The sequence below is a fragment of the Caretta caretta genome, chromosome 28 (assembly GCF_965140235.1).
Source record: "Caretta caretta isolate rCarCar2 chromosome 28, rCarCar1.hap1, whole genome shotgun sequence".
Taxonomy (NCBI): Eukaryota; Metazoa; Chordata; order Testudines; family Cheloniidae; genus Caretta; species Caretta caretta.
The window spans coordinates 15,332,845-15,356,219 of record NC_134233.1 but is presented as its reverse complement, the minus strand read 5'-3'; the positions used below and the strand labels follow the sequence as shown (position 1 = coordinate 15,356,219).

At 56.4% G+C, this 23,375-nt stretch overlaps 1 protein-coding gene across 1 annotated transcript in view; it reads left to right on the top strand.

Annotated features, from left to right (window-relative positions):
• The window catches only part of LOC125628519 (uncharacterized), a 67,199-nt gene extending 46,831 nt beyond the window's left edge, over positions 1-20,368 (top strand). Inside the window, exons 11-16 of the mRNA XM_075123803.1 lie at positions 8,005-8,115; positions 8,786-8,921; positions 9,641-9,732; positions 10,491-10,614; positions 18,031-18,144; positions 18,448-20,368. Of these exons, the coding sequence (XP_074979904.1) occupies positions 8,005-8,115; positions 8,786-8,921; positions 9,641-9,732; positions 10,491-10,614; positions 18,031-18,144; positions 18,448-19,991 (2,121 nt within the window). The 3' untranslated portion in view covers positions 19,992-20,368. The remainder of the gene's footprint in view (positions 1-8,004; positions 8,116-8,785; positions 8,922-9,640; positions 9,733-10,490; positions 10,615-18,030; positions 18,145-18,447) is intronic.
• The last annotated feature ends 3,007 nt before the right edge of the window (positions 20,369-23,375 follow it).

Here is a 23,375-nt window from a genome sequence, read left to right as displayed (position 1 = left end):
TCCCCCGTCACCCCCCACCAGCCTCCTTCCCTCCCCCCAGCCCCCTCCTGCCCCATTGATATTCCTGCCCCGCCCCCACCATGTCCCTCCCCCTCACCCCCCCACCAGCCTCCTTCTTCCCTCCCCCACCCCCTCCTGCCCCACTGATATTCCTGCCCCGCCCCCACCATGTCCCTCCCCCGTCACCCCCCACCAGCCTCCTTCCCTCCCCCCAGCCCCCTCCTGCCCCATTGATATTCCTGCCCCGCCCCCACCATGTCCCTCCCCCTCACCCCCCCACCAGCCTCCTTCTTCCCTCCCCCACCCCCTCCTGCCCCACTGATATTCCTGCCCCGCCCCCACCATGTCCCTCCCCCGTCACCCCCCACCAGCCTCCTTCCCTCCCCCCAGCCCCCTCCTGCCCCATGGATATTCCCCGGCCCCGCCCAGGCAGCGCCCCCAGAACGGGCCGGGGGAGCGGGGGCGGGGCCGCTCCCGGCTCCGCCCCCCGCGCGCGGCGCGCTGTGGCTCCAACCGTCCTAACGGACCCGCCTCGCGCCGCGCTCGCCGGGTGCGTCACTTCCGGCCTGTGCCGCGCGCCTCGCGCCCCCTCCCCCCCCGGCCCGTTCTGCCCGGTGCGCTGAGGCCCCGGAAGCCGGTAAGAGCCGGAGCCGGAGCCGGGGGGGGCTGAACTGTCCCTGGGCGGCAGGAAATCCCCGCGGGGGGGGGAATTAATTGGATCCGGTCCCTGTCTGTGCCCCTCCCCCCCCGCTGGCTGCCCCCAGGCCCCCCCGCCCCGTCACCCGCCCCTCCCCCGCTGGCTGCCCCCAGACCCCCCCGCCCCGTCACCCGCCCCTCCCCCGCTGGCGGCCCCCAGACCCCCCCGCCCCGTCACCCGCCCCTCCCCCGCTGGCTGCCCCCAGACCCCTCCCCCGCCCCGTCACCCGCCCCTCCCCCGCTGGCGGCCCCCAGACCCCCCCGCCCCGTCACCCGCCCCTCCCCCACTGGCAGCCCCCAGACCCCCCCCACCCCGTCACCCGCCCCTCCCCCACTGGCGGCCCCCAGACCCCCCCGCCCCGTCACCCGCCCCTCCCCCGCTGGCGGCCCCCAGACCCCCCCGCCCCGTCACCCGCCCCTCCCCCGCTGGCTGCCCCCAGACCCCTCCCCCGCCCCGTCACCCGCCCCTCCCCCGCTGGCGGCCCCCAGACCCCCCCGCCCCGTCACCCGCCCCTCCCCCACTGGCGGCCCCCAGACCCCCCCGCCCCGTCACCCGCCCCTCCCCCGCTGGCTGCCCCCAGACCCCCCCGCCCCGTCACCCGCCCCTCCCCCGCTGGCTGCCCCCAGACCCCCCCGCCCCGTCACCCGCCCCTCCCCCGCTGGCGGCCCCCAGACCCCTCCCCCGCCCCGTCACCCGCCCCTCCCCCGCTGGCGGCCCCCAGACCCCTCCCCCGCCCCGTCACCCGCCCCTCCCCCGCTGGCGGCCCCCAGACCCCCCCGCCCCGTCACCCGCCCCTCCCCCGCTGGCGGCCCCCAGACCCCTCCCCCGCCCCGTCACCCGCCCCTCCCCCGCTGGCGGCCCCCAGACCCCCCCGCCCCGTCACCCGCCCCTCCCCCACTGGCAGCCCCCAGACCCCCCCCACCCCGTCACCCGCCCCTCCCCCACTGGCGGCCCCCAGACCCCCCCACCCCGTCACCCGCCCCTCCCCCACTGGCGGCCCCCAGACCCCCCCCCGCCCCGTCACCCGCCCCTCCCCCGCTGGCTGCCCCCAGACCCCCCCGCCCCGTCACCCGCCCCTCCCCCGCTGGCTGCCCCCAGACCCCCGTCACCCGCCCCTCCCCCGCTGGCGGCCCCCAGACCCCCCCCCGCCCCGTCACCCGCCCCTCCCCCGCTGGCTGCCCCCAGACCCCCCCCGCCCCGTCACCCGCCCCTCCCCCGCTGGCTGCCCCCAGGCCCCCCCGCCCCGTCACCCGCCCCTCCCCCACTGGCAGCCCCCAGACCCCCGTCACCCGCCCCTCCCCCACTGGCGGCCCCCAGGCCCCCCCGCCCCGTCACCCGCCCCTCTCCCCTGGCGGCCCCCAGACCCCCCCGCCCCGTCATCCGCCCCTCCCCCGCTGGCGGCCCCCAGACCCCCGTCATCCGCCCCTCCCCCACTGGCAGCCCCCAGACCCCCCCCGCCCCATCACCCGCCCCTCCCCTGCTGGCTGCCCCCAGGCCCCCCCGCCCCGTCACCCGCCCCTCCCCCACTGGCAGCCCCCAGACCCCCGTCACCCGCCCCTCCCCCACTGGCGGCCCCCAGACCCCCCCGCCCCATCACCCGCCCCTCCCCCCTGGCGGCCCCCAGACCCCCCCGCCCCGTCATCTGCCCCTCCCCCACTGGCGGCCCCCAGACCCCCGTCATCCGCCCCTCCCCCACTGGCGGCCCCCAGACCCCCATCACCCGCCCCTCCCCCGCTGGCGGCCCCCAGACCCCCCCCGCCCCGTCACCCGCCCCTCCCCCACTGGCGGCCCCCAGACCCCCCCGCCCCGTCACCCGCCCCTCCCCCCCTGGCGGCCCCCAGACCCCCGTCACCCGCCCCTCCCCCCTGGCGGCCCTCAACCCCCCCCCACCCGCCCCTCCCCCGCTGGCGGCCCCCAGACCCCCCCACCCCGTCACCCGCCCCTCCCCCGCTGGCGGCCCCCAGACCCCCCGCCCTGTCACCCGCCCCTCCCCCACTGGCTGCCCCCAGACCCCCGTCACCCGCCCCTCCCCCGCTGGCGGCCCCCAGACCCCCGTCACCCGCCCCTCCCCTGCTGGCAGCCCCCAGACCCCCCCTCCCCGTCACCCGTCCCTCCCCCGCTGGCTGCCCCCTTCCCTGGGCCAGGGATCTTCCTGCCCCCCCTTCACACTGCCCCCCTGGGCTCCCTGCAGCCCCTGTGAATGGGGGGGAGACGTCACTGTCCAGTCCCAAAAAATCCCTTCAAACTGCCTCCCGCACCTCCCCCTTCCGCCCCCCCCCACGAAATCCCCTCCGCTCTTGGCATGATAACACACCAACCACGCCTCTGCGTTTCCCCTGCCCCCCCAGCTCGTCACCGGGGGCATCCGATCTCTGCCAGCGTCGCCCCTTTCCCCCGAGTCCATCATTGCAGGGACACGCGCTCCGACTTGACCTCCTCTCAGAAATCCCGCCGGTTCCCCGGCCTTGTCTGACCGCGGGTCTCGCCTCCCAGCTTTGGCCTCGTTCCAGGTCATCATCCAACATCAGTTGAAAATCGTCTCGGGTTCGGGGCTCTTCCCCAGGTCTCTAAACCCCAGCAGCGTCTCCTTCCTTGGAGGGGACCCGTGGGCCTGAGTCCTTCTCCGTCCTGGAGATCGCAGGGGGGTAAGCTGCCCAGTGATCGTCTTCCCCCTCTCCGTTGAGACTCGTTTGTCCCCCCCGTTATCTCTGTTAAAAGGTTTGCCGATGAACGAGACCAGCCACATATTTAATACCCACCAAATCCCTCTTTGGGCGACTGGCCAGCGGGGCGAGGAGGGTGGTAACTTTCTATCCACTTATCAAACACGGTGAGGTGAAACCACCAACAGATTTTTTTCTTCTCTTCCCTCTGGAAAACTGCAGGAACTTCAGGTTCTGTAGGGAAAATTCTTACCCCGAGTCCTTGTCCTACATCTTAGGGGTGAGGGAGGAGGGAAGGGGATTAGCACTTGCACCTAGTGATCTGTTGAAGGGGATTCTGGCCTCATCCTTTCTGAACTGTGCTTCTGGTGTCATTGAGACCAGTGTTAATCCGGAGTCACTGCAAGGAAAGACAAGGAGTGACATGAACAACTGTCCCTCTGGGGAGGTGGTTTAATTTGCTGCTCTTACCACAGAGCTCTGGTTGTTGCTAAAAGAGGGAAGGCTGCTCAGACTCTCTCTCCTGGATATTAGGATTCAGCTTCCTGGGTCAGAGGCTGCAGCCTCCATTGTGATCTGGGAGACCACATTTTTGTTTTTGTGTGTGCGCGCGCAGAGCGGGAGCTGGGAATTGACTTTCTCCAGCTGGTACTAGCCCCTGGGGGCAGCCCTAGTCTCTGCTAATAGTAAACTTTTAGCCAGAGATTCCAGAAAAGTGTGAGACCCGCAGGGAAAGTGCTGGGGATTAGGCAGAGTCACTTTCACGCCAAATAGCTTCTCCTCATTTCTCCTCCCATTAGCCATTTCCAGGAAAAAATCCAGCCGTGGGAGAGTAAACATCCCAGGGATGGGACTTTCCGAGCCACAGGGGCAGGGAGAGGGGACATGGGAAAGGAGATAGAAGGGGAAAGAAGAATGTGACTGAAAGGGGCAGTGGGAGAAATGAGTGGGGAGAGATCTCTGATCTGCCCAGTCACATGTATTGCAGCATCCCTGGGCAGAATCACTTTGCTGTGGACAAGGTGAGGATCAGAGAGAGCAAAAGCCAGTTCCTGACTCCACATTCCTCCTGCTGGGGTGTGCCCCTCCTCGGGGATCAGTGTCAGAGGCACTCCCCCAAAGTGACTCCTTTCTTTCTGCTCTTTTCTAGCATTCTGTTCAGACACTTTGTTACTGGGGGGGCTTAAAAATGTCTCTGTGAGCTTAGCCTGGCAGGAGGGGCCAGGTCTACACTGTAATACAGAGAACAAGCATTTTCCCAGCATGGCAGAATCTAGGCTGTCTGTCTGCAGGGAAAGGGCCTGGGGGAAGCGTGATATGAAATGAACTAAAGCCCGTTCCTAAACCTGCACAACGGCCCTTCTCGCCCTGCCAGGCTGCAGAATGACGCCCACGTTTCCCTCCGGCTGATCCCGTCCTCCCATGGGACAGGGGAGAGAAATGGCTGCAGAGGAGCCAGCTCAGGTAGGGATTATCGGGGGGTTGCTGATGGGCTCCTGCAGGAGGGAGAGGGACAGTAAGTACACAGGAGGTGGGAAGCTTTGCCCTGTCTGGTTTGGAGGTTGGAGCGGGACAGGAAATACACAGGAGGTGGGAAGCTTTGCCCCGTCTGGTTTGGAGGTTGGAGCCGGACAGGAAATACACAGGGTGGAGGAAGGGAGGAGGACGGGGTGTGACAAACCTGCTGGGATTTGTTTAATGAGTGGCCTAGATTCTAGGAACAGACTGCAGTGGTGGTGGAATCGTCCCTCTCCGTCTGGGTCGGAGGGAGTCCTCACCACGTCCTCGGGATCACTGCCTAGTCTCAGGGGAATTAACAGTCCAGGTGTCAGTGTCCCGACCTCCCTAACAGGCAAGAACCCCAGTCAGTATATGGGTTCTGATCCTCAGGCAGGGGGTGTGGCAGAGGCTGGCTGTGGGCAGGGGGTGCGGGGGTGGCTGGAGGCGGGGGCTGGCTGCGGGCAGGGCAGGGGGTGCGGGGGTGGCTGGAGGCGGGGGCTGGCTGCGGGCAGGGCAGGGGGTGCGTGGCTGGCTGCGGGCAGAGGCTGCAGGGGGTGGCTGGAGGCGGGGGCTGGCTGCGGGCAGGGCAGAGGGTGCAGGGGGTGGCTGGAGGCGGGGCCTGGCTGCGGGCAGAGGGTGCGGGGGGTGGCTGGAGGCGGGGGCTGGCTGCGGGCAGGGCAGGGGGTGCGGGGGTGGCTGCGGGCAGAGGGTGCAGGGGGTGGCTGGAGGCGGGGCCTGGCTGCGGGCAGGGGGTGCGGGGGGTGGCTGGAGGCGGGGGCTGGCTGCGGGCAGGGGGTGCAGGGGGGTGGCTGGAGGCGGGGGCTGGCTGCGGGCAGGGGGTGCAGGGGGGTGGCTGGAGGCGGGGGCTGGCTGCGGGCAGGGCAGGGGGTGCGGGGGTGGCTGGAGGCGGGGGCTGGCTGCGGGCAGGGCAGGGGGTGCGGGGCTGGCTGCGGGCAGAGGGTGCAGGGGGTGGCTGGAGGCGGGGGCTGGCTGCGGGCAGGGCAGGGTGTGCGGGGGTGGCTGCGGGCAGAGGGTGCAGGGGGTGGCTGGAGGCGGGGGCTGGCTGCTGGCAGGGGGTGCGGGGGTGGCTGGAGGCGGGGGCTGGCTGCGGGCAGAGGTTGCAGGGGGTGGCTGGAGGCGGGGGCTGGCTGCGGGCAGGGCAGGGGGTGCGGGGGTGGCTGGAGGCGGGGGCTGGCTGCGGGCAGGGCAGGGGGTGCGGGGGTGGCTGGAGGCAGGGGCTGGCTGCAGGGCAGGGGGGTGTGGGGGTGGCTGTGGGCAGAGGGTGCAGGGGGTGGCTGGAGGCGGGGGTTGGCTGCGGGCAGGGCAGGGGGTGCGGGGGTGGCTGGAGGCGGGGGCTGGCTGCGGGCAGGGCAGGGGGTGCGGGGGTGGCTGGAGGCAGGGGCTGGCTGCAGGGCAGGGGGTGTGGGGGTGGCTGCGGGCAGAGGGTGCAGGGGGTGGCTGGAGGCGGGGGCTGGCTGCGGGCAGAGGGTGCAGGGGGTGGCTGGAGGCGGGGGCTGGCTGCTGGCAGAGGTTGCAGGGGGTGGCTGGAGGCGGGGGCTGGCTGCAGGGCAGGGGGTGCGGGGGTGGCTGGAGGCGGGGGCTGGCTGCGGGCAGGGGCTGCGGGGGGTGGCTGGAGGCGGGGGCTGGCTGCGGGCAGTGGGTGCGGGGGTGGCTGGAGGCAGGGGCTGGCTGTGGGCAGGGCAGGGGGTGCGGGGGTGGCTGGAGGCGGGGGCTGGCTGCGGGCAGGGGGTGCAGGGGCTGGCTGCGGGCAGTGGGTGCGGGGGTGGCTGGAGGCGGGGGCTGGCTGCGGGCAGGGGGTGCGGGGGCTGGCTGCGGGCAGGGCAGGGGGTGCGGGGGTGGCGGGAGGCGGGGGCTGGCTGCGGGCAGGGGGTGCGGGGGTGGCTGGAGGCGGGGGCTGGCTGCGGGCAGGGCACGGGGTGCGGGGGTGGCTGGAGGCGGGGGCTGGCTGCGGGCAGGGGGTGCAGGGGCTGGCTGCGGGCAGTGGGTGCGGGGGTGGCTGGAGGCGGGGGCTGGCTGCGGGCAGGGGGTGCGGGGGCTGGCTGCGGGCAGGGCAGGGGGTGCGGGGGTGGCGGGAGGCGGGGGCTGGCTGCGGGCAGGGGGTGCGGGGGTGGCTGGAGGTGGGGGCTGGCTGCGGGCAGGGCAGGGGGTGCGGGGGTGGCGGGAGGCGGGGGCTGGCTGCGAGCAGGGGGCGCGGGGGGTGGCTGGAGGCGGGGGCTGGCTGCGGGCAGGGGGTGCGGGGGCTGGCTGCGGGCAGGGGGTGCGGGGGTGGCGGGAGGCGGGGGCTGGCTGCGGGCAGGGGGTGCGGGGGTGGCGGGAGGCGGGGGCTGGCTGCGGGCAGGGCAGGGGGTGCGGGGGTGGCTGGAGGCGGGGGCTGGCTGCGGGCAGGGGGTGCAGGGGTTGTGGGGGTGGCTGCAGGCAGTGGGTGCGGGGGTGGCGGGAGGCGGGGGCTGGCTGCGGGCAGGGCAGGGGGTGCGGGGGTGGCTGGAGGCGGGGGCTGGCTGCGGGCAGGGGGTGCGGGGGGTGGCTGGAGGCGGGGGCTGGCTGCGGGCAGGGGGCGCGGGGGGTGGCTGCGGGCAGGGGGTGCGGGGGCTGGCTGCGGGCAGTGGGTGCGGGGGTGGCGGGAGGCGGGGGCTGGCTGCGGGCAGGGTGGCGGGCGCTCACGGGGAGAGCAGCAGGACGCAGCCCAGGCCCAGCAGAGCAGCCGGGGACCCACCAGGCAGCAGCGGGAGCCCCAGGGGGAGGGGGAGGGGGAGCAGCAGCTCGTGCCCAGGGCTCGTGCCCAGGGCCAGGGGGCAGCCCACGTGGCTCCCGCAGCGCAGCGCCCCCGGCGGCCGGAGGAGGAATCACATCGCTTCCCAGCCAGAGCCCATCAGAGCCTCCGCGCCCCCGGCAGGGAAGCGGGTTAACAGCCGGTTCTAAAAACTGCTTCAAAATTTAACAACCAGTTCGCGCGAACCGGCTCCAGCTCACCACTGGGTGTGCGGGTGCTTTTTACCTCCAGTCCCACCCTACCCCCTGCTGCCCTTCCTCTCCACCCTGCGGAAACCCCTTTCTCTCATCAGCCCCCTCCCCCTGGGCTGTAAGGACCCCGCCCTCTGTCACGTCCTGTCCTTCCGCTGGCAGGTCCAGGTCCACCTGCTGGAGGCGCTAGAGGGGTCCTTTCTGGGGTCCCCCCAGGGGGCCCATTGCCAGGTGCTTTACTCTTCGGAGGAGGCCCGGTGCTACCTCTGCCAGGTGACGGGCATGTCCGGAGAGACTGGGGTGGTGCCCAGACGGGGGGGTGGGCCCCACCTCCGTCAGACACAGTCTGGTGGGGCCCCTGGAGGAGAGGACAGCAGGGCTGCTGCCGGGCATGGGAGAGGGCCCACCACAGCGGGAGGTATCTCTTCCCCTCATTGTCCCCCCGGCTCGGCCCCTGTTAGTCAGCCCTCTGCCTCCACCTTGTGGGGCTGGGTGCTGAGAGAGGGGAATGCGTCAAACGGAAGGCATGGGCTCACCACCGCCCTTGACACGGAGGGGGAGGAGGCCCCCCGCAAGACCGAGGGGGGCTGCGACTGCCGAGCCGTCCGCACCCCCCGAGAGGGCCCACAGGTGGAGCCAGCTGAGGATGCTGTGGGGAACGGCACCGCCCTCCGCCTGGAGTCGCTCCCTGAGGGGGCCTCGGATGGAGCCCCTCCCGCCCCCTCGTCATCTGTGCCCCCCTCGGCGCTGAGGCAATTGTTGCCTCCGTTGCTGGGGGGGAGAACTCTGGGGTGGCGGGGGAGATTTTCACTCCAGTTGTCAGGAAATCGAGGCCCTGGGTCTGACCCCGGTCACCCAGCGGGAGGACGACCCCTTGCCAGAGGGCCTCAGTCTGGGCAGTGGATTTGTCCCGCTGCCGCCTCCTTTCCCTCCCCTACCGCAGGCCACTGCCTCCACTCTCGACCCTGGGGTGTTCCTGGGCTCGTCCATCTGCCCAGCCACAGACAGCACCTCGCCCGCGCCCGCCAGTTCCCTTGTGGCGATGGGCAGTGCCGAGAGCGCGGGCCCCGAGCCCCTGGGTGCACCCCCTCTTGAGGCCGACTGCTGCCTTTCCTCCCAGCTGGGGGCCAATTGCAGATGCCATCCTGCCCCACACCGTGCGTTACTGAGGGCCCCCTTTCTCTCCCTGTACCCTTAGCCCCTGAACCCAGTCGAAAGGTGCTGTACCCTAGGGACACTGACCCCACTTCTGCCTCTGCTCCTGATCCCGTTCCCACTCCCAGTCCTGCTCCTGCCCCTGCCCCTGCCGTATTCTCCGACTCTCTCCCGGCCACCTCTCATACTGCTGCCGCCCCTGGGGTCGTCTCGTTTCCCCTTCCCTTGGACGATCCTCAGGGGACAGTTTCGTGTCTCCCCTTCCCCACCCTTCTCTGAGCGGCTGCGGAGGTGGACGTGACTGCTCCGGTGCCTTTCCCTATGGGAGGGACACTGATGCTCAACCAGCTGGTCCTGTCCGTGCTCTGAGACCAGCCCCGTGTATCCTGTCCTGGCTCCAGAGGTGAGCTCTGGAGTTCTTCTGGCCAGCATTGCGCTGGGTCTCACCGCACAGACGCGTGGGGTTTGGAGGTGGAAACGCCCTAATTTGTGGAACAGGAAACAACACACCTAGCTGGGGTTAGGAAGAAGAACCAGACTCCCAGTGCTGAAGCCCGACCTGACTAACCACCAGCTACTATGAGATATGAAGGGGGCACCCCCAGGTGTGGCACAGGAGACATGTCTCTCCCCTCATATCCAGCTCCTCACAAGGAGGAGGGTGTTGGGCTTCCTACCAGGGAGCTCGCCCTGGACCCTGCTAGGGGCTCCATCTCCTGTATCCGTCTGTGCCTAGTAGGTGTGTGATGGATCTGCTGGGAGAGAGGAGGGGCTCTCTCTTCGCCCCTCACCCTGGTGTTTCCTGGATGCTCTGAGTGGTGTGGGGGTGGGACTCTGTTGATAACGAACCATCCAGAGCTTTCATTTGGCTGTCTCCTTTCCCCCACGAATAGTGGGGTTATTTTGCTGTGCTCTCTTTAGATGTGGGGGTGAGTCATTTGGTATAAGTGGCACATAGGAGACACCACCAATGCCTCTGGGGGGGGTATAGCGGTGAGCATAGCTGCCTTCCAAGCAGTTGACTCGGGTTCGATTCCCGGCCAATGCAGGGATATGATGTTTTACTTCCCTGGTGGTCTAGTGGTTAGGATTTGGTGCTCTCAGTGCTGCAGCCTGTGTTCAATTCCCAGTCAGCAGAAGATGTTTCTCTTCAACACATATGGAACCAATCAAACTTTTCTAGAGCCTCAGAGCAGAAATTAGGCCTGTTCCCACCATGGACCGTTTATACCAATAGAGCTGTGCGAATCATTTGTTGTTTCGCAGGGGGAGGGATAGCTCAGTGGTTTGAGCATTGGCCTGCTAAACCCCGGGCTGTGAGTTCAATCCTTGAGGGGGCCATTTAGGGATCCAGGGCAAAAATTGGGGATTGGCCCTGCTTTGAGCAGGGGGTTGGACTAGATACCTCCTGAGGTCCCGTCCAACCCTGAGATTCTATGATTCTATGACTGGGGCAGGAGGCACTGAGTGTGGGGCTCTTGCTCTTTCAGGGGCCGGTGACCTTCGAGGAGGTGGCTGTGTATTTCACCGAGGAAGAGGGGGCCCTGCTGGACCCCGCTCAGAGAGCCCTCTACAGAGACGTCATGCAGGAGAACTACGAGAATGTGACCTCGCTGGGTAAGGATTCCTGTGCCCATGGTTACTAGAAGGGGAAGTGACTAATTAAGGTGCATGTCACCCCTACAATGTAACCATTACACAGCCCTGTCTCAGCATCACCCCAACATGCCAATGACACACGGTAGCACTGTGTCTTCCCCTGCTACACAACACTGTGGGAACAGAGCACAGGAGAACTACAGCAGAATGTCAAATATCTCCTGTTTGCTCAGGTAAAACGGGGGGTTGGGTCCCACATAATGAACAGAAGCTTCCTACCCCTGCCCCTCACTCGAACCCCGAGCCTACTCCACCCAGACCAGCTCCGAGTTGCAAAGTGATCCCACTCCCTTACCCTCACCATGAGGTTTCCTTCTGAGTCGTTGCCTTCACTTGCCCCTCACTAAGCCCTGGAGACCACTAGCGTGTATCCCACCAGGGTGCTGGCAATCCTCAGGACAGGAACTCCCCCTTGTGCACTTTCACTGACACAACCTACAACACTGAGCACTGAAATGGGGCAGACTCGGTCCCTCAGGGGTCACACGCACCTCTCTGCATACTAGTCACAGCTCTGCCAAGCTGCTCCAACTACTCCCTCCACCATCCGATTACAGCTACACCTGACCCAGTGCACACAGCCGGAGGGGATGTGGATAAATGCTGGGATTCCCGTCTGGAGAACACAACACAAACAACAGCATATTCTTAGTCTTCCTTGTAGATATTCTAGATTCATAGACTCTAGAAGGGATTATGGCCGGAAGGGATGTTTAGGTCATCTAGGCTGATCTCCTCTATCACACAGACTGTAGAATTTCTTTCAGTTACTGAGCTGAACACCTTGTTTGACTAAATCATTTTCAGAAAGAATTCCAGTCTTGATGTCCTGAACTGACGGATAATACCCCAGGGACTGGGGTAGTTTGTTAATCTTTGCACTACCCTTAGAGAACCATTTCCAGTGGCTCTTACCAGCTGCAGGGATGAGGATGGGAGCAGCAGAGTTAAGGGGCAATGCAGGGATGGGGTGTACATTTACTTTTCATTTTCTGGGTTTGCAGAGATTTAAGTTTAGCTCAGTCCATATGGTGAAAGGCAGGAGACAGCACTTCAAAATATTCTCAGCAGGGAAGCGATAGACATACCCGAACCGCTGAGCCCTCTGAGAGTCTCCCTGGAGAGTCCAGCCCCTGTTCCGTTGGACGCTCACAGTACACTCAGATTCACAGATATTCCAGTTTAACACAACACTTAGACGATGTCTACAGTAGCACTTTTGTCGGTAACACTTCCGTCAGGCGGGTGTGAAAAAAACACACCCCTGACCAACATAAGTATCCCCACAAAAGCAGTGGTGTGGACAGCGCTATGCTTGTGGGAGCCGCTCTCCCGCTGACATAGCTACCGCCGCCTGTAGGGGGTTTCATTCTGCCGAGAGGAGAGAGCTCTGCCGTTGGCATAGAGAGGCGACATGGGAGACTTACAGCGGTACAGCTGTGGCTCTGTCGTGTAGACATAGTCTGAGATGTGTGTAGAGAGAAAACAAGTCATAGTTTAATTAATGAAGTCTAGAGATTCCAGTGATAGCAAGGAGAAGTCTTGGGAAAAAATAGTTACACATCAAGTACAATCAGAGCACTCTGTCTAGATCCTAGACGTACAGACCTAGAGCCTTTCATATGTCCTACAGCAATGCTCACACAAAGGCCTTCCAGTGTTTTACAGCCAGGCTGGGCTGTGACCTTCTGTTCATGAGACAAATCACACTGCCAGTTTGCCGCCATGCTGGAGGATGCAGGGTGTACCTCTGTACAGCCAAATATATCTCCACATTCCATTATCTTACCTCATAAACAGGATCCTTCTCTTTGTTATTTCGTGTAAATTTCCTCTCTTGAAGATGTCACAATTTCTTCATTAGCATTTGGCTCAGTGTACAAACTGGGACACTTCCCCCACCTGTCTGTTCCCATCTGTCTCTTGTCTTATTCTTAGATTGTCAGCTCCATGGGGCAGGAATTGTGTTTTTGTTCTGTGTCTGTAGAACATCCAGCACAGAGGGATGATGGTCAGTGGCTGGGGATATGAGCATTACGGTAATAAAAATAATAAATACCAATCCTTGGGAGGGTCCAGGCATGGGGAGGGAGGGTGTTGGAGAGCAGAGAGGTGCTGGGGGGAGGTTTGGGGTGAAGAGATCCTGTGAGCTGGGATGTCTGGAGGCAGGGGGAAGGAGATGTACCATGGAGTAGGTCCTATAGGGAGTTGCAATGCAATGGAGGACTGGAAGAAATAAGAAGGAGTTGGTTTCAGTGGGCATGAACCTTTCAGAGCACCCCAACTCACTAAAGTCGTAACCTGTGCAGTAGAACGTCAGAGTTACAAACACCTGGGGAATGGAGTTTGTAATTCTGAACAAAACATTATGGTTCTTGTCATAAATATAAAGGGAAGGGTAAACGCCTTTAAAATCCCTCCTGGCCAGAGGAAAAATCCTCTCACCTGTAAAGGGTTAAGAAGCTAAAGGTAACCTCGCTGGCACCTGACCAAAATGACCAATGAGGAGACAAGATACTTTCAAAAGCTGGGAGGAAGGAGAGAAACAAAGGGTCTGTGTCTGTCTGTGTGATGCTTTTGCCGGGGACAGAACAGGAATGGAGTCTTAGAACTTAGTAAGTAATCTAGCTAGGTATGCGTTAGATTATGATTTCTTTAAATGGCTGAGAAAATAGCTGTGCTGAATAGAATGAATATTCCTGTCTGTGTGTCTTTTTTGTAACTTAAGGTTTTGCCTAGAAGGATTCTCTGTGTTTTGAATCTAATTACCCTGTAAGGTATCTACCATCCTGATTTTACAGAGGTGATTCCTTTTTACTTCTATTAAAAGTCGTCTTGTAAGAAAACTGATGCTTTTTCATTGTTCTGAGATCCAAGGGTTTGGGTCTGTGGTCATCTATGCAAATTGGTGAGGATTTTTACCAAACCTTCCCCAGGAAGTTGGGTGCAAGGGTTGGGAGGATTTTGGGGGGAAAGACGTGTCCAAACTACGTTTTTTCAGGAACCCAGATAAAGTTTGGTGGTGGCAGTGGAAGTCCAGGGGCAAAGGGTAAAATAGTTTGTACGTTGGGGAAGTTTAACCTAAGCTGATAAAAGTAAGCTTAGGAGGTTTTCATGCAGATCCCCACATCTGTACCCTAGAGTTCAGAGTGGGGAAGGAACCATGACAGTTCTTCTTTCAAATGTTTACAACCGAACATCAACTTAATACAGCTTTTAAACTTCATTATGCAGAAGAAAAATGCTGCTTTTAACCGTCCTAATTTAAATGAAACTAGCACAGAAATGGTTTCCTTTCCGTGTCAAATCTTTTTTTTAAACTTTTTAAGGCTATGGCTGCACTACTGACACTCTAAGCCAACAGGAGAGAGTTCTCCCATCGACTTAATTACTCCAGGCCCCAGGAGCAGGAGTAGCTGTGTTGGAAGGAGAAGCTCTCCCACTGACATAGTGCTGTCCACACCAACACGTCACTGTAGCTTACGTCGCTCAGGAAGATGTAACATAATTGATGCCGATGTAATCTGTACTGTCTATATAGCCTAAGATACCAATTAGGGCTGTCAAGCAATTAAACAAATTAATTGTGATTAATCAGACTATTAAAAATAATAGAATTTTAAGTATTTATTTAAGTATTTTTGGATGTTTTCTACATTTTCAAATCAATGATTTCTATTGCAACGCAGAATACAAAGTATACAGTGCTCACTATTTCTCATTACAAATATTTGCACTGTAAAAAACAAAATAGTAATTTTTGAAGTACTGTAGTGCAATCTCTTTATTATGGAAGTTGAACTTACAAATGTAGAATTATGTACAAAAAATAACTCCATTCAAAAATAAATAAAACTATGTAAAACTTTAGAGCCTACAAGTCCACTCAGTCCTATTTCTTGTTCAGCCAGTCGCTCAGACACTCAGACGAACGAGTTTGTTTACATTTGCAGGAGATAATGCTGCCCGCTTCTTGTTCACAATGTCACCTGAAAGTGAGAACAGGTCTTTGCATGGCACTGTTGTAGCCAGCATCACAAGATATTTACATGCCAGATGTGCTAAAGATTCATATGTCCCTTCATGCTTCAACCACTGTTCCAGGGGACATGTCCCTGCTGATGATGAGTTCTGCTTGATAACAATCCAAAGCAGTGTGGACCGATACATGTTAATTTTCATTATCTGAGTCAGATGCCACCAGCAGAAGGGTGATTTTTTTTTTTTTTTTGGTGGTTCAGGTTCTGTAGTTTCCGCATCAGAGCGTTGCTCTTTTAAGACTTCTGAAAGCATGCTCCACACCTTGTCCCTCTCAGATTTTGGAAGGCACTTCATATTCTTAAACCTTGGGTCGAGTGCTGTAGCTATCTTTAGAAATCTCACATTGATACCTTCTTTGCATTTTGTCAAATCTGCAGTAAAAGTGTTCTTAAAACGAACAACATGCGCTGAGTCATCATCTGAGACTACTATAACATGAAATATATGGCAGAATGTGGCTAAAACAGAGCCGGAGAAATACAATTCTCCCCCAAGAAGTTCAGTCACAAATTTAATTAACACATTTTTTTAACAAGCGTCATCAGCATGGAAGCATGTCCTCTGGAATGGTGGCTGAAGCATTAAGGGGCATACCAATGTTTAGCATATCTGGCATGTAAATACCTTGCAATGCTGCCTACAAAAGTCCCATGCGAACGCCTTTTCTCACTTTCTGGTGACGTAAATAAGAAGTGGGCAGCATTGTCTCCCGTAAATATAAACAAACTTGTTTGTCTTAGAGATTAGCTGAACAAGAAATAGGACTGAGTGGACTTGTAGGCTCTAACGTTGAGTAAGGGGGTGCTCTGCCCTCTTGCTGGAAAGTAGTATGGTAAGAATCTTACCTTGAACCAAGACTAGTTTTGTTAAGTCGTCCTAGTCTCCAGAAAGCATTTTTCACTTTCACTTGCTTGTAACCATTTCTGACTTTCTCCTTTACACCTAAACTCACCTTAATGCTTTTGTTACTAAACTTGTTTTACTCTTAATTTAAAGAATTTGGGTGGTGTCTTTGAATTCAAGAGAAAGCTAACTCCAGTTGAAGTGATGAGCTGGGCCATTTGTCTCTTTTGAGGAGCAAGCAATCCTTATTATTCCTCTGAATTCCTCAGGAAAAAGCAGCCATTGCAGAGCACATGATTTTGGGAAAATTCAGATGTTGCTATCTCTTGCCAGGTGTATCCAAGCCTGCTGGAAGCCAGAATGTGCCTGGGGTGTAAGAAGCAGGCGGCTGGAGTCAGAGCTGCTGGTCCAGGGTTATTTATCTCACAGACACTCAGTGCGTCCTTGAATGCTGGCTGGGAACATCCAGACACGGGAGCTCCAGCAGCAGAACACTGAAAGTCACCCAGGATTACAGATGACACAACTCCTCACTGCTCCGGATTGCACCCCAGCGTGTGAAAATGGCCTAGGTTGGTAGTGAAACATCTTGAGAGACTTGCTCCCCCAACCCCATCTGCAATAGCCACAATCTCTCTTCCTTGCAGGCTCCTTGGATCTTGGGCTCCATCATTCCTGAAGTCACCTGGCCTGATTCTTATTTCTCACATTCTGCTTTTCCAGAGGAAATAGAATATGTTACTCCTGAATTATAGCGGCTAATTTCCCAGCATTCTCCACATCCAGAGATTTTTATATTCCCTCCCGTTACACCTGACTCACTAGATTCCCTAATGCCGCAGTATGCACTTTCCTGACATCTAGTACTGCTGAGATCCTGCATTCAGTGATCTCCCTGCCCTTCCTGTTCCTTACTGCACAGAACCCCATCGGCCTATGCTGACTGTTCCCAGACTCCCCAGGACTCTCTTATTGTCTCTGGACCTGTCTGTCAGCAAGAAGCAGTTCCTGGGAGACTTGCTCGCTGTCTGGAGTCTTCACTTTCTGAGACATTCATTTACCTTCTGTGTGTTTTAGGAGCCTCTTTGATAATGAGTGTCTGCGACATTACCCAGGGTACACTCTGGACTGTCGAATAGCTGTGTCCCATCAGTTCTCCAACCTGGTATACCTTTCACACTGCTTTGCTGTGAGAACAGCCACTCCTGGCCAGTTAACACACATTGTCCAGCATGTAACTCACTCCCAGCTACACAGTACAGAATGCTACTACTCAGCCACTCATGAATTACACCACAGGGGAATACCGGCACATTCTCTAGTCCCAGATTTCCCCCCACAAATGTGTGTCTTGCACTCTCCAGCACATTACTAAACCGTACAAGGTCATAGAAACTCTGTCATTTCATCAATGGAAAATAACATGCACCAGGCTTGTTATCCCAAGTGGCATTTCTCATACACTTTAATCCAAACAATAAAGTTGTTTTACTGTTTTATCTATTAACTACAGAAAGAAAAGATTTTAAGTGACTACAGTAAGGAGGCATAAAAGTCAGAATTGCTTACAAAAGAAATAAAAGATGAAACGCAAACTAACGTCTAACTTAACAAGCTAAAACAGATGTACAGCAAATGTCTCTTGCTCACCATATGCTGTGACAGGCTGGGTTTCCTTTCAGCCAGGGGCCCCGCCTCCCAAAGTTCAGTTCTTCAGAACCTGTTAAGAGCCTCCGCTCGCGCCAGATATGAGCACGTGATAGGAGCTGTGGGAGGCAGGCATGCTAGTGGAGAGCTGAGTGGTGCAGATGCTGACAAGCACCAGGCGGGAAACCCTACCCAACAGGGCAAACAGCCCTTCCGGGCCCCGGATGTTTGAGGGAAGAGAACCCACCAGAGGGGAGAGACTGTGTATCTGGCCTGTTGCTACCATGCCCGGAGGGCCTACCAGAGATTAAAAGGCTCCTTTCTCCCTTCTGCCATCAAGAAGGCTGGGAGGAACCCTGCTCAGGCAAGCTGTGGGACAGTAAACCCAGGGGCATGGGGAAATCCTGAGGGGGAGAGGAATACCCGAGCCCACCACTAACAGGAAGCATGGAATTCACTGATGTGGAGAAGGAGCTCTGTCACACTTTATATATGTAGTGTTTCTATTTTCATACATAGTTTAACAAGACAATAATGTTCAGCATATTATGAGTTTCCAGATGATACCTGACATGGCATACTTTGTACAAACTGTATCATAATTTTGCAAAAGAATGAATACAGGATTACAGTGTGTCACAGTGTGTGTCTGTGTGTGTTCCTAGCAGATATGTGTGTATTTCAATCCCTCTTGAGCAGAGGGTTCTGCATCTTTGAGGACCTGAGGAGCTGGCCCTGGGATTTCACTGGTTTACTAAGGACTGGGGTTTAAATTAATAATTATTATCATGACAAAGTCTTATGAATTAACCTGATCTCCTTTGTTTTCTTTCATCTGAGCAGGGTTTCCAGTTTCCAAACCTGATGTGATCTCCCAGCTGGAACAAGGGGAAAAGCCATGCGTCCCAGACCTCCAGGAATCAGAGGAAAAAGAGATCCTGAGAGATCCCTGCACAGGTGAGAAACACTGAACCAACTCCGAATCTGTAAGTGCCTGAGCGAAAAATCTGAGATACCCTACAAAGAGCTTGAGAGCTCTCAGTTCAGGATTGTTTCCAGCAGGTGTTGTATCGTCAGGGCAGATATAGCTCATGGCTTCCTACAGATCCTAACTGACACCTAGCAGGAGCTTCCTCCCTTCTGTCTGAGAATCTGGATGGGATATGAAGGGGAATTCAGTTCCTGTTTTTTGACATCTCTCTCATTTTGGTTTGGTCCTCCCTTTTCCCTCCCAGTTTGAGGTTTCTCTCTCTGTCCCAGCAGGTGCTGGGAGGGTGAGTGAGAACGAGGAGCAGAATCCTCAGCAGGAAGATCCTGACCAAGTGGAACCGCACGGAGCATTATCCAAAATATCCAAAAGGAACATGTGCAGAAGTCACGAGCAGGGAACAGCCTGTGAGATTCAGCACAGAGCAGAGAGAAAGCAGGGAAAACAGCCAGGGGAGAAATTGAGTACATTTATTTACTGTTGGGGAACTCACAAGGACCACAAAGAAACCACAGCCCAGCAGAAAACGCTCAGGGGGAAGAAAAAATACACATGCACTGAATGTGGGGAAAACTTCAGTGACTGCTCAGCCCTCATTGCACATCACAGAATCCACACAGGAGAGAAACTCTATGAATGCCGTGAGTGCGGGAAAACCTTCAATCGCAGCTCACACCTCACTCGACATCGCAGAATCCACATGGGGGAGAGACCCTATGAATGCTGTGAGTGCGGGAAAGCCTTCAATTGCAGTTCACAGCTCAGTAGACATGAGATAATCCACACTGGAGACAGACCCTATGAATGCCGGGAGTGTGGGAAAACCTTCACTCTCAGCTCATATCTTACTACACATGAGCGAATGCACAGGGGGGAGAGGCCCTTTCAGTGCTCTCAGTGTGGGAAAACCTTCACTAGGAGCTCATCCCTTATTAGACATGAGAGAATGCACACGGGAGAGAGACCCTATAAATGCTGTGAGTGTGGGAAAACCTTCACTTCCAGCTCAAACCTTATTCAGCATCAGAGAATCCACACAGGGGAGAGGCCTTATGAATGTGGTCAGTGCGGGAAAGCCTTCAATTGCAGCTCAGAGCTCACTAGACATGAGAGAATCCACACAGGAGAGAGACCCCATGAATGCAGTGAGTGTGGGAAAACCTTCGCTCTCAGGTCAGATCTTACTACCCATGAGAGAATCCACACAGGAGAGAGGCCCTTTCAGTGCTCTCAGTGTGGGAAAACCTTCACTAGGAGCTCAGACCTTACTAGACATGAGAGAATCCATACGGGAGAGAGACCCTATGAATGCTGTGAGTGTGGGAAAAGCTTTCTTTCCAGCTCAAAACTTATTCAACATCAGAGAATCCACACAGGGGAAAGGCCCTATAAATGCGGTGAGTGTGGGAAAGCCTTCAGTTGCAGTTCAAAGCTCACTAGACATGAGAGAATGCACAGGGGGGAGAGACCTTATGAATGCTGTGAGTGCAGGAAAACCTTCACTTACAGCTCAGATCTTACTACACATGAGAGAATCCACACAGGGGAGAGGCCCTTTCAGTGCTCTCAGTGTGGGAAAACCTTCACTAGGAGCTCAGACGTTATTAGACATGAGAGAATCCATACAGGAGAGAGACCCTACGAATGCTGTGAGTGTGGGAAAAGCTTCATTTCCACCTCAAACCTTATTAAACATCAGAGAATCCACACCGGGGAGCGGCCCTATAAATGCGGTGAGTGCGGGAAAGCCTTCAATTGCGGTTCACAGCTCACTAGACATGAGAGAATCCACACAGGGGAGAGACCCTATGTTTAAGGCAGGGGAGTGACATCATCAGGGTTCTTCATTGACTCCCCACCCAAAGAGACTCTTGGAGACACCTAAGGAACAAAGAGTGAACTCGGGGGAGAAGGGCTGGACCCAGGCTAAAGGGTTTCTAGCCTGTGAAAGGAATACATGGGGGTTTTAAGCTGCAAGGAAGGGCAGCTGGCCCCTTAAGAATCTCTGCAACCATCTTAAATCATCATCTAGGGTGAGAATTTGCTACTCATAGCCAATCTCTTTAGTATATTAAGTTTAGATTGTGTTTTGTGTATTTGCTAGGTAATCTCCTTTGATCTGTTTGCTATCCCTTATAACCACTTTAAATCTATCTTCTGTAGTTAATAAACTTGTTTTTGTTTTGTCTAAAATCAGTGCATGGAAGTCATAACTTGGGGCAGAAAGCTGTCCTATATTCCCTCTCCACATTGAGGGAGGGGGTGAATTTCATGAGCTTATGCTGTACAGTTCTCTGTGGAGCACAAGGTGGTATCATTTTGGGTTTCCCTCCAGGTGGGGGTGCGTGCCTTAGAAAATGAGAGGTGCCTTAACTGTGCCTTAACTGTGCCTTCCCATGCAGGGACCAGTTAAAGAACCTATGTGTATGTACCTGCAGCTGGGTGTGTCCCTACCTGTATGTGCACTGGTGGAAGTGCAGGGTGAAGCCTGGAGGGCTTGGCAGCTTGTCATAGCAGTACAGAGTGAGTGGAAACCCAGGCTAGTGGGTCAGGGGGTCTCAATGGTACCCCAGTTCCAGGTGGCACTCCAGGGGGGAACCTGTCACAGTAACTGAAATTAATATTTTTGAAAATGTAGAAAACATCCAAAAATATTTAAATCCATGGTATTCTGTTCTTAACAGTGTGATTAATCATGATTCATTTTTGTAATGGCTTCACTGCACTACTCACTGCACATCAGAGAATCCACATGGGAGAAATATCCTATAAATGCTGTGAGTGTGGGAAAACCTTCAATCGTAGCCCTCAACTCGCTCGACAGAAGAGACTTGACACGGGAAAGAGACCTTTTTAACACTGTGAGTGTGGGAAAAGTTTCACTCAGAGCTCAGCCCTTATCAGAGAATCTGCAAGGGAGCTGAACACCATAAAAACCTCTAGGGCTATCCAGACATTTTTTTCTTTTAACACTTTTGCTATTCCCATGTAGTAACCTTCAAAGCTGTTTGAACCATTTGCATCAGTGTTATCCCTCAGCTTGTCCAGGCGAGTTGCCCATTTTTCCCTTTGACAGCTCACCCTTTTTTGGGGTGGACCCGATTGTCCTTTCTATCCACTCCGTTATCTCATGAGTAATGGGAGTTTGTCTCTCCTTCCACGAAACAAGGAGCATCACATTTATACCGTTCCTCTTATTCTACAGTTATTTTTAGAATCCCCGATGATACAAACTGTATCATTCCCAGTTCTCACATTGCTCTGGAGTGTACTCAATGGCATTTTTGGACCTTTTCTTAAATTTATGATATATTTAAATATAATGACGAGCAGGGGCAGGAAAAAAATGTCATTTCTGCCTCTGTGACACTGGAAGGAGATGGGGTGACTCAGAGAGATTCCCTCCTTCCCCATCACTCCAGAACGGTTACCTCCTGTCTGAGGCATGCAGAGTTTATCTTCATCACATTCTAAACCTCCCACCGCTCAAAGTGTCCTGTGATGCAGTGTTTTCAGCTGTCTGTGCTTGGAGATGATGTTTTGACTTCTTTAATCCTAAATCAGAGTCGCTATGGCTGGAGATGAAAGTGTCAAAGACCTGGAAGGGGACTTCAAATGGATCCCAAAGACAGTGGGATCATTTGGGGTTTAAATTCCAGTTTCCATCTATTGGCAACACCACTTGTGGGAAGGTTGGCTGTCTTTTCCTCTCATTATGAGGATGCTAAAACTTTTGTATATGACATAACTCAATAATGAGACAGTGCTGAGTGAAGCAGGTTTGAATGGACCAGAGGAGAATGTGGTGGGAGAACCTCCTGTCCTAATTCTGAGTCATCAGATGTAACCTCCTCTGAAATTTCACTTGATACTTTCAATTTCATGTTTCAGAGTAGTAGCCGTATTAGTCTGTATCTGCAAAAAGAACAGGAGTACTTGTGGCACCTTAGAGACTAACAAATTTATTTGAGCATAAGCTTTCGTGGGCTACAGCCCACTTCATCGGATGCATGCATTTTCATGTCGTCTACCTCTCTGTGATGTGGGTTTCTATCTTTCCCGAAGGCTGTTTGGTCACACAACTGGAGATTTGTTTAGTTTGACAGGCTGGAGCTCAGATTTATTGGAGACTTTGAGACAAATGACCATTTGTTAAAGTCATTACCTCTCACTTTAGCTTTGCTTTTTCCCCCACCTCTCCATGATGACACGGAGAAAGTTCAAGTGCAGTTCTGTCAACAGGAGAGAACTCTTCCATTTACTGGACATCCTAACAAAGAAACAGCCGTGATTTAAAATCTCCACTCGGAAATGGTGAACAGCAGCAAACCCCAAACTGTGCAACGAACTGAAGGAAGTGCAGATGATCACAGTGGAGTTCAATTGTTTAAGTCCATGGTTCTCAAACTTCATTGCACCGTGACCCCCTTCTGACAACAAAAATTTCTACCTGACCCCTATCCCCTCTGCGGAAGCCAAAGTGCGTCAGCCCCAGGTGGCAGGGCAGTAGCCTGAGCTTTGCAGGGGAGATGAAGCTGCAGCCCGAGTCCTGCTGACGGCAGGGGGACTGAAGCCCTCAAGCTTTGGCTTCAACCCCAGGCAGGGGGGCTTTTCCTTTAGTCCGGGGTCTAACGCCGACCCTGGCGATCCCCTTAAAACGGTTTGAGAACTGCTGGTTTAAGTCAATATTGTCTCAGATGATCTGGGGAGAGGATTCCACAGTAAGTGAGTTGGAGCTAGGCAAAATGCTCATGTATTTGGTTCCCAGAGCATTTGTAACCCAGGCCCTACAGAAGATCTCTCGTAGCTAATACTATTTTATGGGAAACGCTGCCCTTTACGATGCAGATGTGGAGGAAATAGAAGTGGTTTTTTTTGTTGTTCTTGAATTTACCCTTTGTAGGTGCTACAAACGTGTATACAATTAAATCGCTGCAGAAAAATAGCTATTTTTTAATAGAAACTCCAACTCCGGTAACTTACAGAGATTCTGGTGCGGGCCTGGATCTAGTTCCTAGCCTAGACCCGGGCCACCAAGTTAAAGAAAAACTGGCCACGTTTCAGGAAGCTTTTCTGCACTAGCACTGCTGAGATTTTGAGGGGTTTGGTAAAGGGTTCTACTTCAGAGAAGCGTAAATGTACCCAAGCCAAGGCCAAGGCTTCGGAAAGAAGGAGAAACGGTATATGCCGAGTTCTTGGT